General features: G+C 49.3%; 1 protein-coding gene across 1 annotated transcript in view; it reads right to left on the bottom strand.

The window, feature by feature from the left end:
* Positions 1-1,483: 1,483 nt before the first annotated feature.
* The window catches only part of WNT9A (Wnt family member 9A), a 55,671-nt gene continuing 38,864 nt past the window's right edge, over positions 1,484-18,290 (bottom strand). Inside the window, exons 3-4 of the mRNA XM_066321031.1 lie at positions 12,243-12,505; positions 1,484-1,957 (exon numbers count right to left, since the gene is read on the bottom strand). Coding sequence (XP_066177128.1) covers positions 1,484-1,957; positions 12,243-12,505 — 737 coding nt within the window. The remainder of the gene's footprint in view (positions 1,958-12,242; positions 12,506-18,290) is intronic.

An 18,290-nucleotide genomic window follows, 5' to 3' on the forward strand; every position in this document is an offset into this window, starting at 1 on the left:
AACACCCTCTGCTCCCCATTTTCTTCCTTAGAAAGCTTCGCTCAGGCATTGGCTGGCTGCCTCCAATCCACTTTTACAAGAAGAATGTTGGCACACCAAGTCCTGGATCGTAAATCTCCTCTTCCAAGCAAAAAAGAAATGCTGGAGGTTGTTGTGTTTCACAGCGCTGGAGTGATCGACCCCTGCAGTCAAATCTCTGGATTTTCTCAGGTTGTCTCTGTGTCGATTGGTTATCCCAAATCCAGGAGTTTTGTCAGGATTTAGCAGGTGTGTTTTTAAAAATACAGTTCTTGATCTAGTGGTTTAAAAAAAAAAAAATCATCTTAAGGTCATAGGGTTTACATACAGCTTGTGTCATGTACCACACTGCCATGGTTTAGAGTAAATGGAATGATGACCTAGGAAAGAAAAGTCAACTCCTCCAGAGGTCTGATCCAGGCCAAAACGGCTGCTCCACAATGCAAGACAGCCCTGGGGTCCAAGATGCACCGGGATTCCTCTTGTCCTGCTCTAGAGAAACACGTCCAAGTTCAGCTGGCGTAAGACTCAGCAAGTTCCAGTTGGGATTTCTGAAGCAGATACCACAGGCTGACCTCCATCAGCAAGAGGCGGGAAGAGGAGAGGAACATAAATCACGCGGGAAGTGAAAATGAAACAAAATTATCTAGTGGTTTAAAAAAAAAATAATTAAATTTAAGACAGCGATAGTGCTAAAAGGACCTGCACTCGGGCAAATTGTTTTAAATAAAGAACGTGGGATTGGACTGAAGGGGACAGGCACATCTGGTGTTCTGCTGTTCTTCCCAACCTCTTTCTTGGATCTGTTTCTGTCTGCAGCGTGGTGGACCCAACATTTTCGAGCGGTACGTGATGACAATGCACGTGGATACGGAGCTGTCCTTAAAGAGCTGATGCTCCCAGCGGGTCTCTTTGTCAGAGCCTGGTTTGCTCCATGTGCAGAAACTCCACTGGAAGAACCCATCATTCCCTAAAAATCTCTCTCCACTTTCAGGAGAAATAAATGTCCATTTCAAAGCAGAAAGATCTTTGTATCTGCTCAGCTCTCTAAGCAGTTGGCGAGCTCCAGGAATAAAGAAGTACAGAATATTTATGCCAAAGGGAATATCTTAGCCCAGGAGTTCATGGAGGATGGCTGAAACAATGTTCCAAGGAGAAATGATCCGTCAAACTGCGTAGACGACGAAGGTGAAGGTCAACTGGTGTCTAACCCCAGTGTGACAGGCACTTATTTCCACACGGTTGGACCTCATGAAAACTCAGTCTACAGGAAAAAAAAAAAAAACCAAAACCCCCCAAAAAACCCCCCCAAAAACAAAACAGCAACACAGCTGGGTCACCTGTACCCTACAAAGTGCTTATGTCTCAACATAGCTTCCAGATCCCAGAAGGTCAATCAAACCCTGTTTGTCTCCATAGGCAGTTCTCCAGGCTGGCCCGTCCCCGGGGGCGGCCGCGGGTCGTGTCAGTCCTTGCAGGTGTAAACCTCCTCTCTCTGGGTGCACTGCTTGCACTCCACGTAGCAGCACCAACGCACCTGGCACTGGCACGGGCGCGTCACCACCCGGCTCTGCGTGTTGTGCCCCCGGCCGCAGCAGATGCTGTCGCAGTTCTTGTCCTTGTAACACTTCCTTCCCGACGTCCCCGGGGAATACCGGCTCATCAGGCAGAAGCTCGGGGAGTCGTCAATGTAGACGAGATCCGTAGTCCTTGGGATTTGATCGCTGTGGCCGGGGATGGATTTCTTAGGCGGGGAGATGTCGCCTTCCCCCGTGGCCTCGTTGGTGGTGCTGCCCACCTTGAGGGAGGTCTCGTACTTCTGCTTCAGCTGCTTCCCGATCTCGTGGAAGGGGGAGAGCTGCCTCCAGCACGTTCGGACGGTGCAGGACCCAGACACGCCGTGGCATTTGCAGGTGGTCTCCACGCCAGCTTTGATGACCTGCAGACACACGGCCCCAGAGAGAATCAGTCATGGAGGAAGGAATCAAAGCACCAAGTGAAACACGACATTTTCTAGAAGGCACCTCAGGGACACAAAGTTGATGACAATTACAAAAAATACCTGTTGGAAGCAGACAGAAAACACATCCTACAGGAAATATTTATTCCAAAAGGCTCTTAGTTCCCAGGGTATGACATTTACCCGCAAAAACTTTGCTTAATTGGCTAATTAAAGATACTAGAAAGGTGCACAAAGATTGTCCAGTGCTGCCAGTCATCATGCAGACAGAGATCTGTGGTACTACTAGGAGATTGATTCATATTTTAACACTAATTTATCTTTGTCAATAATAAGTAGATAAGATATAAAAGTGGAAGTTTGTTTAGTGGAAAGACGTGGGGTGGTCCATGCTCCAGAACAGGAGTGTGGACAATAGGAATCTTTTCCACACCTCAGGACCCCAAACTCGAGTATGAGCAGAAGTAATCTTAGTTTAGCATCATCAGCTGACTGATGTTAAACAAAGGATCCTATCCTTTTCAAATCAACTGCAACGAAGAAGTATCACAGCACAAAACCACATCCACCTCTTTAGAAATAGCACGGGAATGTTTCAGCTCCCCTTCTCCAGAGAGAGATTTACACCTGGGATACCTCCATGGGCAACAAAAGAGCAGAGATGTTATTTGGACAGCCACAGATACCCCACATTTTGTCCACAGATTATAAACACAAATTCATATTTCTACTTCTCCCAGCCTGCCTCTTCCCCAAAATTAGGCTCTGTTGATTTTAAATGGGTAAGGTACAACCACCCCTTAAAAGAGCAGGTGAGAACAGAATTTGTTTTGCAGAGCTGGGTCCTGCTCTGGTACCAAAGTACTGTTGAAAGTGCCCTTCCTTCGGGCATCTACGGTACCTAAAAAAGAAGAAAACAACCTCCCCCTGTGCCCATCATGGCATCTTGGCTACGTTGTGGCCTCCTGACAGCAGAGGACTGGCTGCAGTCCATTTCCTGACCATCCGGTTCTTAATTATTTGGCTGCACAAATCCTGCTGAGCCCCATGTGCATCCGTGCAATAGGTCATGGACTCGGAATTGGGGCCCGGCCCAATTGTGATATTCCAGAAACATTTTTAGAAAGACAATACTCATAATGCAGCCTTCAGCAGAGCCCGTCCAACGGTCACACTTCATTCCTGTGACAGCCAAAGGCCTCTGCAAGTGCAATCCAATAATACACAGTAGCATTCGAGGCGGTGACGGGTTACAGGGGGAGATGTGTTGCTGGTTATAGCGCTCAGCTGGGATGGCTTGGGTAAGGGCTGTCACGCTTTGTGTGCCAAAGTGTCTCGCCAAGTCCACAAGAAATCCCACAATGTCAGACAAGAGCGTGCAGAACACATTTCAACACCGAGGAGGGGGGGAAAAACCCCAAGCCTCACCCGCGCCCTCCCTCGTGAAAAGCCCTGTTTCACTGCTCGTCCAGAAGTGAGGGCTGAGTCCGTGTGAAACAAAGCTCCTCCACCTGATTTCACGCCCACACCATCAGCAAACCGGGCAGAAATTGCTGGGATACTTGGGAAAGGGCTGCACACTGCAGTCATTCATCAGTTCAGGCTTTCCTCAACCTTTCCTCCTCCTCCAGCACATTCGCATCTGCTCCACCTGGAAAAGGAGACAACCCCCATTGTACGGGAGTGGGGAAAGCAAGAAACCAACAGGAACTGGCTCAGCTTGCAGCCATGCTCCTGGACTTGGAGCTGATTGAACAAGACAGGGTCATGAAACTCAGGAAGGGGACCTGGAGTCGGGGCTGTTCTCGTCAGGAGCCACCTCTCCGGAGCTCTGTGGGAGTGCTGACGTTGTGGGAACACTACAGCCAAGGCATCCACGTGGGGCTGGCGGATACAGCCCAACACATGCTGGAAAAACCTGATCCTGATGGATTGGCAGCTGGCTGACGGCAGAAGACCTTCAGTCAGGTGTAAGCATGTAGGTTTAGGCACTTGAATCACATCAGCCAGCCAGGGTTGACCTCAGCGAGGCAAACACTTGAGTTTAAACACCTCTGTCTGAGAAACACCTCAGAGCTCCCGTCAGAGTCAGGGGAGCCAAAGCAGGAGAGGACCCTGCAGTGAGGCAAACACCTGCTCCACTGAACAGCTCTCCAGGCTCCCTCTGACAGCTGAGCACATCTCTATCACCAGCAGGACCCAGCTCACACCGAGACACCTCAGTTTGGGGCATTCCGTGAGCAGAATCCCACCCTCTGGGCCAAACTCAGGTGTGCAAACACCTCCACCCAGCACTAACTGAGATGCTTTAAAACATTCTCCTCATACCAGCTACATAAAGGTCTCTCAAGGGGTGCTAATAAGTGTATTCAGGTAGATTAATTCTATTCTGCTCATCCGGGTTAAAGAAAGTTCCACATGAACCCCAGCCTGGATTTTCCTGACTCGCTTCTAGCTCCTTGTTGCGCAGTGACTGGGACAGCTCTGGTGTCATGCACTGGTGGACCAAAGCATAAAAGGTTTCCATTGTCCCTGTCCCCACGAAGGCATCAGTTGATGAAGCCCAGTGTGTGGATTCTCACACGGCTGCCGTGCAAGCACGGCGCATCCCACCCGCCCCATAAACCTTCTCCTGCAAGGACCAGGAAGGGCTCCAGAATGTTACGAGGCAGCAAGAGTGAAAATCCTAGAAAAATTCCTTGCCCAAGCAGTCTCCCCTGCTGCTGTCAGTCACGCTGCAGCTCCTCGAGGCGCTGCGTGATGGGGAACTGCTGCCTCCGGGCCCCAACCACCCACGAGCCAGAATGAATCTTGGCAAAACCCTTCTGGTTCCTGTCCCGCTCCCCAGCTTCCACAACGACCTCTCCTCCTCTTGTTGCAAGCTTCTGTCAGAGACACTTAAATCCACCTCATTTCTTCAGGAAGCAGAGCAAGACTGATCCAAGTCAGCAGGTTGCTTGGAGCAGTGTTGGGGAAAGCTTTGCTGGCTGGATCCCGGGACAAATGTCTGGATCGTGCTTTCAAACCTGGAGGGGCTTCCAGGATAGAAAAACGCAGTTTTTATTCCAAATAAACTCTCGGTTAGATGAGGAAGAATAAGGTTTTGCCGTACAAAATCACATTTCAAGAGCTTTAGTAGCTCCTGCTTTCTTTTCAAGGCTCATCACAGTTCAGAGTCTGATTTACCTCCAGCCTACACAGACCTGAACTTGTTCTGAACACACCACTGAATAATGACTTCATCTACACCAAGGATGGGGCCACCTGCAAGTCTGTCACAGGTGTGAAGCAGAATGGCTCAGCTTCAATCTAAGGCACAAAATATTTCATGCTCCCCATGGCCCCAACTCCACAGCTACCACACAGCAGCAGGGTTGGAGTAACTCAGGAGTAACAGCAACGAGGAGCATCCTTTTTGTGTTGTGGGCTGCAGAGAGCTCCCACCATGAAAACAAAGACAAGTGGTGGGTCAGGAATGGCATCACATATGGAAACTCTGTCCTCCCACTCTCCTCTGAACAACCACCTGATTTGGCAGACTCGAACAGAACAGTCCGGGAGGAAAAATAAGGATTTTTGAGCCACTCAGGTTGACTTAGGAACACAAATTCCCACTGACCTCGCTGTGAGAACACCCAATACCGACAAACGCAGAACGAGGAAAGCACAAAAGCAAGACAGAACCATCTCTCCTGGGGTTTGCTGCTGGGAGGAAACCAGATAGCGCTGCTGGCCTGCCTTCCCAACTGGCTTTACGAGGAGCCACGGGGGAAAGGGATCACAGCAGAGCATTGCTATGCAACATGTAATCCTTTCCCCCCAACAATGGCGCGCTGCGAAGCTCAGACTAAGTGCCCCCGTCATGATCAGTCTCAGACATGCTGCAACACACAATTTCTCAGTGTTTTAGCCGAAACGCCGAGGACAGGATTCCCATTCATTCCCAGCTGGGTCACGGGGCTCTGGCGGTGGGTTGTTTTTTTTTTTTTATGTTCAGACAACTCTTGTCTGGGCAGCAGCAGCAGCACAGCAGCAGCCCAGGGCGGACACCCAGCCGTGGGAATTCCTCACTTATTGCTCCGCTGTCGTCATGGCTGGGCCGCGGCTCCGAGGCTTCAAACCATTCGCTATGGTTTTGGGGGAGAGGAGGCAGCAAAAGCCCTCCTGGCAGGCGGCTCGTCCAGGGAAAAGCCTTGCCTGGCTTTTGAGAAGGGCTTTGGGATGCTTCCCCACAAATCCAATCCATTCCATCCCACCCCCCCACCCCGCTTCAATTTAAATAGGCTTAGGCATTCTCTCAGCTCAAGTATTAATGTTTGTTTGGACAGCAGCCACGGTCCCCACACACAACCAGTGGACCAGACGTGTCCCTCCACACTGGCCAATGCCATTGGCTGAATTGTAAAAGTTTCACAGATTGCTAGAAGTTGTAATTTCTTTTTTTTTCTTCTATCTTGTTAAAAGAAACCCCTTCTTTTCAGCCTGCTCTCAACCTGCTTTTTCAGAACGGTTTTCCCCTCCCACCACCCTTCCTTCTTTAAAAAACAGGAACACTCATATTTTAGTGACATAGGTATTAAAACATAAACATTTAAGCACGGAACAACATAACCCTACTTAAAATTGAGAACTTCAGAAGTATTTTCCCCATGCTCAGTATTCCTAGCATGCTTCCCATGCTAAAAAAGCTCCACATAAACAACCAACTGCAATCACTTATGGGACACAGCAAGCAATTTTTTTTCCAGAGTATTGATTTCCAGGCCTAAGAAAGGCTTTGGCTGAGCCATTCTCAGCCTGAAAGGAGAGGAAAATCCAGAGAGCACGCCTGGGCATTCCTACCTGTCATAACCTGCAGCAATTAATACCAGTGGTGGCCCTGAAAACTGATCTGTACATTAAGAGCTCTTCTCAGGCTGTTATTTGCTGGGTTTGATTTGTGCCTCGGTAAACATGTGATGCCCCATTTCTCCCTGCAAACACATCCCTAAAAACTGCCAAAAAGGATGCTTTATGTTTTGTTTTTGGTTTGGGGGAGGGTTTTTTTGCATGCACCAAGTGGATTAGGCTCCAAAATAGCAATAATTACACATCATGAGGGCGCAGCAAAACGTGGAGTTCGACTGGCACTGTGTTAGTGAGTAGGAACTGTGTGAGACTGGATGGCCAGTGCTTGTAAACACTGTCTCTGCAACAGGAGAGTTGGGCCTCCCTCCGCCTGTGTGTGACCTTTAGTGAGTCACTTAATCTTTCTGGGTCTCAGTTTCCCCCCTCTGCCCAACGGAGCTCCAGAAATGAAGAGGGTGGCATGCTCTGATAACGTGTTATGTGATAGCTCACCAAGTCCCTCAGACAGATGATAGCTGGGCAAACATCTCCCTGATATGGAGAGTGCATCTCCAGCCCTCCAGAGAGATCCCTGCCAGCACCGCCTGGAGGGGGGGAAAAAAGCCATTCCTCACATGGAATTCCAAAATAAGCAAGTCAACAGCCAAGGAAAGTCCAGGCACCTCCCACTATCCTCTCCAGAGCATCCCAGATGGGTTTGAGGCGTAGCTGTCTCAGGATGGGTCTGGGCTTGAAGCCTACAAGGGTGACAAGGACCATGACAGGGGCTTGGGACAAGGAGACCTTTAAGGTCCCTTCCAACCCAAGCCATTCCAGCATTCTGTGATCCTTCAGAAACGCTTGCTCTGCACGGACCAAAACATCTTGGGCAAAAAAAACCCAATGATGGCTCACGAAAGGAACCAGCTTCAAAGCAGGAAACTGCTTTAAGAGAGATCTTTTCTTGTTCTCCATTTCTGCATCCCCATAATTTTGTATTAAACACTCTCAGCTCTCAAGATAACTGCGGTTACACATGGACTCCAGGCAAAGGTTTGTGTCCCTCCTTCTGGAAGGATGAAGGGAAAAGGCAATGAGAACATGATAATTTTTTTTCTTTTTCTAGGGTAACAGCAGCCCCTTTTAATTGTGCCCCTTGGATCTGTAAGACATGCTTGACCAGACATACCTCTGGAAGAGGTCAGCACTCCTGGGATTAAGAAACTTAGCAACGCTCCAGAGAGGGAGTTGGAAAGTCATGTTTAATGATACTTTGCTGAGAAACTGGGCAAATTTAATTAAAACATCACTTACTCAAGCCCAGTGGAACTAATTGAGTGCTCTAATATTCCTCCTTTTCATTAATGGGTTACAAAAGAGGGCTGCACTTGTGTGTACAAGGGGGAAAAGGGGGGAGGACACGGAGAAGATGAGAGCTTTAGAAAGGCTGCCTGGGCTTCATTTAATATTACTCAGAAACTTCATTGCTGGCAATGAGGCTTTAATACAGTTGACTTCTCCCCCATCCCCTCCACACACACACACACATCTCCCCCCAAAACACCCTCTCCACCCAAGACCCCTCGGAAAGAATGGCTGAATGAGGGAGAGGAGATCTGGCAAAGGAAGGGAAATTGCTTTTTTAATAAGTGGTCTATTCAGAGCTCCTGCTTTTCAATAAAGAGAAGGCTGGAGAAGTCCTGGTCTAATTACCTCATCCTCACACTAGACAAGCTCGCCCTTTCATTAACCACTGAGGTCATATCATATAACTTGGTGAGCCACCACGGGCACAACATGTTCAGTGATTATTTCACTGGTGGCAGCGAAATTACAGGCAGCCCATCAAGGTTGTAAAAAGCAGAAGTGAAATCGTAATTAAACGAGAACGTCTACCAAGAGACACTAAAACTAGGCGGGACAGGATCATGTCACCCTCACAGAAACACACGGATTGTTTGCTGGTGTGACACCATGGAGAAACTGCTGCGGTGACCAGGAGGGGAGAGGGTTGCTTGCCAAAATTAGTCAGTCCAGCACAGGTCCTTTCTTGGCTGGGTCTCAAGGGACTATTTGTATATTTTGCCACGGTTGGGAGTAATTAGATGGGAAAAATGACACGTAAAGGATCAGTGAGAGACCACCAAGCTTGCTCTGTGTCTTTCGTGGTGACTTCTCCACTCCCTCAGCGAACACACACATCCACACGCTGCAAGAACTCCAGCTCCAAAATGGCACAAGTCAAGGCTGTCTGCACTCCCATAACTGCCTTTGATCTGCCCCAAATCACATCCAGATGAGTTATGGTTCCAATAACCACACCAGGTTAATCCAAAGTGGTTTCAGACTGCTGCAGTCACGGGGTGAGCAAACCCTACTCGATGGTTGCAAAGTCTTTAGGGGCAGGAGTTGGTTGGTGAGCAGCTTCTTTGCAGACACAAAACGTGCTGAGAATCATATTTAACTCACTACCTTCCTCGAGGAAATATCCATGAACTCAGCAAGGACTGTAGTGGTGCTCTCAGCCTCCATCCTCCATCCTCTCATGCCTGTACTTGCAGTGGGAACAGGAGGAGGAACAGAGATCAAACCTGGTATTAATCTACACCTGAGAGTGAGCAGTGCCAAACACAATCCACCCACCACATCAAGAGGGCCAAACTGGCTTCAGCATTCTGGAATCTGAAACAAGCACTGCAAGTTTTGACTCTGTAGTCACAAAGCCAGCCTGGGTCCTCATCTCTGATCATCACCTTAGTGACACCGAATTGTGCCAGCGGTTTAGGACCACGTGTCCCGACCATACAGACGTGTGTTCTCCTGATCTTCAACCACCACCCTCCTGAAAGCTTCCTTCTCAGCATTCCCTCCTTCCCTGCCTGGCTCCGTGGTGGTGCTGTGAGCCTGGTGGGCTGCCTGGCTTGGCTTTCAACCACGCCATGGCACAAGGAGTCATTCCAGCAGCACAAACAGAGGAATCATTTCAACTGCTGCTGCAAACAGGCAAAGGAAAGCTGTCAGACAGCAATCCCAGCTCGGCAGACACGTTGTGGGTGGACGAAAATAGGAACACTGGATCACTGACCTGCAGCAAAGGTCTGTGACTTGGATTGCCAGGAGGGCTCTCGGTGTCTGGACAACCGTCACAACTGTTACTCAGCTGTTTAGCTTCAGATATTACACTGTGAAACCACTGCCAGTGGCCAGGGTCCGACTGTGCCAAGGGAAGAGGAGGCAGAGGATGCTGGAGAATCCTGCATCCTCCCCTGGGAACTAACTCGCAAGGATCAGGGCACAGAAGGGAAGGTTCAACCCCTCCAGCTCATCCTTGGAGTTTGTTTAGCTCAAAGTCATGTGGTGTGGAGCATTGATGGTAATCAAGGACACAAATCCTGAATCCAAGAGTGGTCTCAGCCACGTGGACATCCTGACTTCAGCTCCTGGGATTGGGAACACCAGGAGTTGGGCCAAACTGTTCTGGGAGGTTTTTAGCCCTGCCACTGTTGGTGGATATTCCTGGAGCTACAAGGACTTGCCAGTGGCAGGTGAAGTCACATCCTTTGAGGTTTTGATGAGACTGTACTGTGTGACTCTGGGATGAGAGGAGAGCAAGGACATCTCAGAGAAACATCCAGCATGGAGTCACAGCCTCCATGGGCCACTTTCTCCATTGCCAGTCCCATCTGCTACATCCACTTCAAAAAATGGGACAGAGCAACCAACATAAGGACTGAAACAAGTTCCACCACCCTGCAAAGCCCGTTCCACACGTCAAAGAGCTGCCACATGAGTTCAGAGACACTGAGCCCTTTAATCCAGAGCAGGAAAGCTGTCGGCCAAAACCAGACACCAGCTAAATCCAGGATATTTCTAATCCTGATCTCAGTGCTGTCTAGGAGCATCTGGTGGTGGGGAGAGGGGGAGACATTTTGCTGGCCAGCCCTGGCTGGTGGCATTCCCCGGTGCCCCGATTCCGTCGCGAGGAATGACATTTTATACATAGACACAGCAACAACTGAGCTGGGGTGGCCATTCCTAGAATGCACAACTGGCTGGGCTGCATTTGCCCGGGAAACTGGAGACCCAGGTCCCCCATTCCCAGCCCCAAGCCTGCATCCAATCACACAGACAATAACAAGGCTCGAGGGCTATTTCTGGCCTTACAGTATGTCCCCCTTGGAGGTTGGTGCAATGAAACACTGATCCTAAGCACCTGTGCTGGCCAATCCCAGGGATTTTCATGTTGGAGCTACTCTAGGCTAGGTACAGCCAAGCATTCCATGGGAGAAGGTGGAGAGCCCCTTCCTTTTCCCCCTTGCTGGGATGACCCAGCACTTGCAGACACTTTGCCCTTTACATCTGTCGCAGAAAATGCTGAGCTGGAAAGGACCCACAGGGATCATCGAGTTCCAAATCCTGGCCCTGCATGGAACAAACCCAAAAATCAGCCCAGAGCATTGTCCAAACTCTTCCTTGAACTCTGCCAGTCCTGCAGGGAAGCCCCCAGGCAGCCTCACAGGAGGTTTAAAGAGCAGGAAGAGAGGATAAAGACGGGAAAAGAAAAAAGGGACTCTACAACCAAGCATTGTCTCCTGCTCTAGGTGACAGAGAAGGTCTCTGTCAGAGGACAAAACTGAAGGGACTTTTAGGTCTGAGGTCAGCCAGAAATTAATCTCTCCACCCTGGTTCCCTGCCAGTGTTTCTCCAGCCAGTTTTAGAGAAACCTAGCCAAAGAGATGCTACACTGTCCATGCTCTACTGAACTGCTGCAAGGGAAGCATCCCTCAAGGACATGTTGTGGCAGCATAACGCCCTTCCTCCATGTCCCATCTCATGTAAGGAACCTGTCCCTCCATCCCTCTGTGGTGCAAAACCCTCTCCTCCCTGTGGGAAACCAGCAATCTTTGTCTCAACCTCATATTTCCTAGACCTGGCCAGTCCCATTTCTTTCCCTCTGGTCTCTCTCCAGTGGTTTTGCACAGTGAAAACCAGGCCATAACCTCACAAATCAGACTTGTCCCTTCCAGAAGGACCACTGCACTCATCTCACATCCAACACTCCTCTTCCACATGCTGTGGACCTGCTATTTTCTGAACCTGAGAACTACTAAGCTCTTCCCAAGGTAAAACTTTTTCAACAGTTTTCTTTTTCCCAAAACAACCTCGTGTAAACAATATTCCTTTCCCACAACAACAGGAGTTGTTTGCTATTTCTGTTACTCAGGCAACGGGAGAGGTGTCAGTCCTATGGACCAATAACGTGACTTTTAGCACAGCATGTTATAAAACGGCCGAATGGATTGTAAATAAACCTTCTGATTTCTCCTGCCTCCTGACTGGGGTCAATAAAGCGCCTTTATTTTGTGTCCTATCATGACAAAACCCAGCGTCATCACCTCCCAAAAAACTCCCCACCACAGCGACGCCTTCAACTCACCTTCATGCCCACCAGGTTGTTGTGGAAATCCACCCTGGCTCGCAGGTCCTTGTTGGGCTTCCTCCCCAGGAACTCCTTGACAAACTTGTTGCTGTACTTGAGGTTGTCTCCACAGCCTCCCCACTGCCAGGCCTCCCTGTTCTCCAGGTCGGGGGCCTCGTCGCAGGTGCAGCGCTCCATGCGCCCCGCGCTGCACGCCTTGGCCATGGCGTGCGTCAGCCCCGCCGAGGAGATGGCGTACAGGAAGGCTGTCTCCTTAAAACCTGCAGGGACACCAGGGACAGGCTCTAATCGCGGCTTAGGGAAAGGATAAAACCCCAGGAAATGTCGGGAGAAGAGGTGAGTTACAGGATAGCAGAGAGGTGAGGCTGGAAGGGAACGCAGTGGGGAGTGTCCTGGGTTGTAGTTTAGGATGTGTTCTATCACCATCTTCAGTCAATGGCCCATCAATGCCTTGTGCATGACTCACAGATAACTGCCTCTGGAGTTATCTCTCTTTAATGGGCCATCAAGGACCTCCTGGATGACTCATCATCCCATTGGGAGATGCTCTGCCCATGGGGAGGAGCCAAGCATTCTCACCTGGATAAAAGCTGGGATTTGGGACAGTAGAAGCAGCCCTCACCCACTGGATTCCTAGAGGACCTGAGCTATCAGACCTTTCTACGGGATCACTGCTTCAGGAAGACCACCTCACCTGGACTGCTTCCATCACCCTGCTCAGGGTGAATTCTGACTCTGTCAGTGGTTTTTCTTTTTGTATTGTTGCATTTATTTTATTTTATTTTTTTCCTTTTCTTCTCATTAAATTGTATTTCTGACTTGGAGCCTCTCACTTGGTTTGCTTTCAAACCACAACAGGAGTCTGGTGGCACCTCGCTGCTCCAGCAGGGCCATCCCAGATCACAGGGATCAGGATTACATCCAGACTGCTCTGGAATCTGAAGGTTGTGAGTTTGGTCCTTACACAGAGCACCATTAAATGTTGTTTTTATCTTCTTTTTGCCAGACTTGGGATTAAATGCTCGAGATGGTGTTTCTTGTTTGGACTCAGATGTTTATTAATTCTTATCTCTATTACAGTCTCACAAACTATGAGTTCTACAGCACTATAAGCTAACAAAAAATGGCCCCTGTCTCTCTCTCTACAAAGACTTTTAAGCACAAACTGCCAAATTAAGAAGTGACACCTAAATTATTTTGACTTTTAACCCAATAGCCAACCACCCCTGGCCCACACTGCAGATTTTCCTACCCAATTACAAAACCCCACCCAGAGCCATGGAGAAGAAGGTGAAAAAGAAGGACTCAGCCTCTGCCCTAAATCCTCCATCTTGCTTTATATCTATATTACTGTATTCTAAACCCTTAAACTCTCAGTTTCCCAGCCTGTGATATCACACACTTCTATCCAAACTCCACACCCACAATCCCAGGGCTGTCACTCAATTTTGGGAGCCTTTTCCACGGCCTCAGGTCCAATGCAGTGTTTGCTTGGGGGTCAGTGCCTGTGAGCACAGAAAGTCTGGAATTCTCAGTGCCCAGGGTTCCAACATAGAATATCCCCAGTGAGGGAGACTGCACACCAATGCTCAGTCACTGCCCAGGAAAGAAGTTCTTCCTCAAGTTCAGGTATAATTTCCTGGGCATCAGTTCCTGACTGTCCCTCCTGTGGCACTGGTGGGCACCACTGGGAAAAGCCTGGTCCATTCTCCTGACACCCTCAAAGCATGGCAAGCTCTACTTGCATCACTGATGGTGAGGAGGGGACGGGCGAGGGCAAGGAATGATGGACAGAGGTGGCACAAGCCAGGACTCAGGAATGCAAATGGAATCTGGCCGGCTCAGTGGCTGTGTCACTCTGTGTCACTCACAGTCTCTGCCTGAAAATGGAAAGAGTTGAGCAAGACTTGACCCATTCTTGGAAGTGTCCAGGCCTATGCTGGACAGGGCTTGGAGCAACCTGGTCTGATGAAAGGTGTCCCTGCCCATGGCAGGGGCTGGAAATGGATGAGCTTTAAGGTCCCATCAAAGCCATTGTTTGACTCCATGAAGAGCTGGACAGGACATGGAGGAACCACTGCTGCTACCAAGGGGGCACCAAACAGCAAGAACCCAGCACAGAATCCAGTCCTCCTCATTCTTCCCTCTCCCCCTGAATCAAATCACTGGCTCCTACTCCAGACCAGCAGAATTGTTGACAAAAGACACCTGAGGGCTGGGAAGCAGGAGATGTGTCACCCAATGCAGCACCTCACTAAAAAAAAAACAAACCAGTTTACACCTCAAACCTCCCATGCACAGCCTTTCTTCACACCTCCACGCTCACCTGCAGGGATGTGACAGCATCCAACTGCCCCTGACAGCCAAACGACACCCAGAGGGACCCACGGTTCCAATCCAAATTATAAAAGCCAGAAATAAAAAGCAAACATGGCAGTATTTATAGCTGCCCATTCTCCAGCTATGGAAGCTGTAAACGACTGCATATTTGAGATGCAATTCCAGGACAGCTTTGGATGGGGCTCAAGAAATCCCCCACTCAAAAATAACACAAGTGGATGGTGACAGTAGTGGATATATCTGTGAGCTGGTTGTGTCAGCCAAGGACATGCAGAGACACTGCCAGGTCATTTTTGGAACTGTTCCTTGGGAGGTTCAGGACAGTCCAAGCAAACTCATGTGGCCATTCCCAGAGTCTGCCTTCCCAAAACACTCCCAGGAGCAGGAAGACTGATGAAAACCCAGCCTAGGACACCAAAGTTTGGTCCTCCCACGGGTTCTGAGGTTCTGCCTCCTCCCAGGCTGTGGTAGGAATTATCCAATCACTCTACTGCTGACCTGGGAAAGGAGAACAGGAACCTTTTCCTCACTAGAAACAACATTAAAATAAAAATGGTTCGATTATACACTCCTTGAGGACACTGCAAAGAGTGGTGAGAGTTACAATACTGAATTGTGTTTCCTCCCTGAAGGCAGATCATGTCCTCTGACAGCCCAGAAACACCTTCAGCATTGTAAATACTTTCCTGGAAGTGGTGAGAGAATTCTTAATTCACACAGCAAAACCTCATGGGTATCCAGATGACTCCTCTGGGTAGAGAATGCCTTCTAAGCATCTCTCATCCTTTGTAAACTATTTTTATCTAGGTTACATCCCAGGTCAGACTGTCCACATGCCTGTCAGAGGGATGCCACTACCAAAGACAGATGTTCCCAAGCCTCTGTCCTCTTGGGCCGGAGAATTCTTGCCACAGATGAAGAGGTACTAGCACAAAACAAAGAATCCTCAGTGGGATGGGGTGTGCAAAGCCTGCCCTGAGGTCTGAGACTGCAATCATGGCATGGTTTGAGTTGGAAGGGACCCTGAGATCCATCCAGTTCCACCCCCTGCAATGGGCAGGACCACCTTCCACTATGCCAGCTTGCTCCAAGCCCTCATCCAAGCTGCCCTTGCACCCTTAACTCACAGCCATCAGCCTTAATTGATTAATTAGGCAGCCCAGATCCCCACACTGCTGGAAGCCCTCCTGATTGGAAGCTCTGAATTCGGAGCGGTTGTGGAATCCCAGCGGAGAGTCGGCGCCGTGCGACCACAGCACATTCCAGACCTGACAGAAAGCCAGCAGGAACAGCTCCTCTGCCAGCTCCTCTCCCTCCCTTTCCATCAGCTTTGTCTCTCCTCCTCCCCTTCTCCATCACTGAACGCTTCCCAAATTCCCGGCGCCCATCAGCACGGGGATCATCTCACCCACAGGCAGCTCCCAACGAGCTCCATGTGACATTTGGCTCCGGCCAGATTTTAAAGCCATCTCCACCACGCACTATTTGATTGCACCAAGATATTTTGTAACAAGATAATGAGCTTTAAATCAATGCAGGCATTCTAAGCCCCAGTGCATTGACAGTCTGCCGGCCCGGGCTATCCAGTTTCAGCCATTTCCAAAATTGTGCACGAGTATCCAAAGAGGATAACGAGTCCCTTAAACAATCCCCTGTTATTTTAAGAAACGGGGCTGCATCAGCCCAAGCTGCAAACCAGCAGCCAGGGCTGGTCTGGTGACCAAAAAGCAGAGAGAGAAAATTTTAAGTGAAAAAAGTGGTGTTCCCCCCCCTTTTCTCCTTTCTCCCTGCAAAGCCCTGGAAGGAGAGGAAAGAAGCCCTCAGGGATGAATTTGGAAAGCTGTGTCCTAGTGGGTGATCCATGCCAGCCTTTGCCCCGGGGGTATCACCTTGCTGCAAGGCTGAACCAGGAACCAGCAGCTCCTGGGGAGGAGGAGGAGGAGGAGGAGAAAGATTTACAGGGCACCGTGTTACTGCTGGGGGAACAGCACCTGAAGGATTTACAGCAGCGGGGCAGGGCAGAGATGCTGCAGGGATATAAAACACGGCAGAATGAGACAGCAGCAGAGCCCTGCAACCCTCGGAGCTCTCATTTATCACAGAGGTCCCTGACAAGGGCTGGGATGGGGGTTCTCCATGGGGTTTTTGCTGCAGGCAGGGGCTGCCCAGGGGACAGGCACGTCTGAAGGAACGAGCTGTGGCCTCCAGGTGTCAGCATGAGAAAGTGCTTGGCTTCCCCAAGGCACCACTAATCCAGGGACTCCTCTGGCATGCGGGGATATTTTTAAATGTCTTGCAGCTCTGGCCGGACCTCTTGGGTTTCATAAGGACTTTCCTTGTTTCCACCAGTCAGTGACAGTGCATTAGTTAAGCCCTGGTGCTTCTGAATTACTCCTCCTCACTAATTAGCCCTGCGAAGCTCTGCTCTTATCTTTAAAGACTTCACGCCCTGGCTTGTGCAGGTCCAGGCTCATTGCTGAGTGTGGGACTTTCTGGAGGTCACTAAAACCCTGGAGACCCTCGAATGCTGTCTGGAAAATGGTGCTGCAGCCTGGAAATAAGAACTGGATTTTACTTGGGAGGGTGGAAGAAACTAGGTTATATGCGGTAGTACAAAGGAAATAAATAAAAATACCTTCTCCTCCAATACTCCTAAAATTCTGGTCACCTCCACCTGAGCTGCTGGGAAGAGGTGTGGGAATCACCCACTGCTCACATCCATGGCAGCAACAGGACATAGCCATCTGCAGGTTTTTCCCTGTACTGTGACAGGGCTCCCCTTGCCCCCTCTAATAAGACAGCACAGAACAGTCTGGTTTGCCTGATTTCCTTAAAAGTGGCATTTCTCTACTTCTTTCCTGACGGACAGGCATAATAAATAGGAAAAAAAAATAAATAGGAAATAAACAAATAAAATAATAAAAAAAAAGAAGAGACAGCTTTGAGAGCTTCCCAACCCTCTCCTCCAGCAGCAGCTCAATTTCCAGCAGAAATGGGGAGAAAAATGTAGCTCCTGGCTGCAGAGACCTGGACAAACACCTCCAGCCTCCAAGGAGAGCAGCCGGGGCCAGCAGTGGGAAGCAGGCAGGGCAAGCCCCATAAATTACCCCCATTAGCACATTCTTTGCCTGCCCTGCACTTCCAGGGATGAGCTCCAGCCTTCCACAGAGCTCTCTGTGGGAGCACCAGAGCAGAGGACAGCCCTGACTGACCACCAGGGCACGAGATGGGCACAGATGTAGTGGTTTCAAGTTTGCCTATTTCTGTTTCCAGAATTATGTGCAGTGGTATGAGTGGCCACTAGAAATATCTACTTTTTTTTTCTGTTGTGAGAGAGCATCAGGAGAAAAGCAAAGGTGCATCATCTTTCTATTGGCTTTATCAATATGTCAATATTCAAACCTAGTCACTGACTGGTTTTGCTATAACTTTCTAGAAAAGGTCACTGAGTGTCTACTAAAATTATTTATTTTTTCCTGCTGTGACACAGGAGAAAATCAAAGGCGTATCATTTTTCTGTTGGCTTTATCAGATGGCAATATTCAAACCTAGTCACTGACTGGTATTGCTACAACTTTCTTGAAAAAGTCACTTCTGTGCAAAACGAACAGAGAACCCCCAGAGTGGGAATACTTTTAATAACACAGAGAATTTTGGCTGCTGTTTGTGGGAAACACTAAAGGTAATAAGGTTTTCAGAAAGCTG

The sequence above is a fragment of the Sylvia atricapilla genome, chromosome 1 (assembly GCF_009819655.1).
Source record: "Sylvia atricapilla isolate bSylAtr1 chromosome 1, bSylAtr1.pri, whole genome shotgun sequence".
NCBI lineage: Eukaryota > Metazoa > Chordata > Aves > Passeriformes > Sylviidae > Sylvia > Sylvia atricapilla.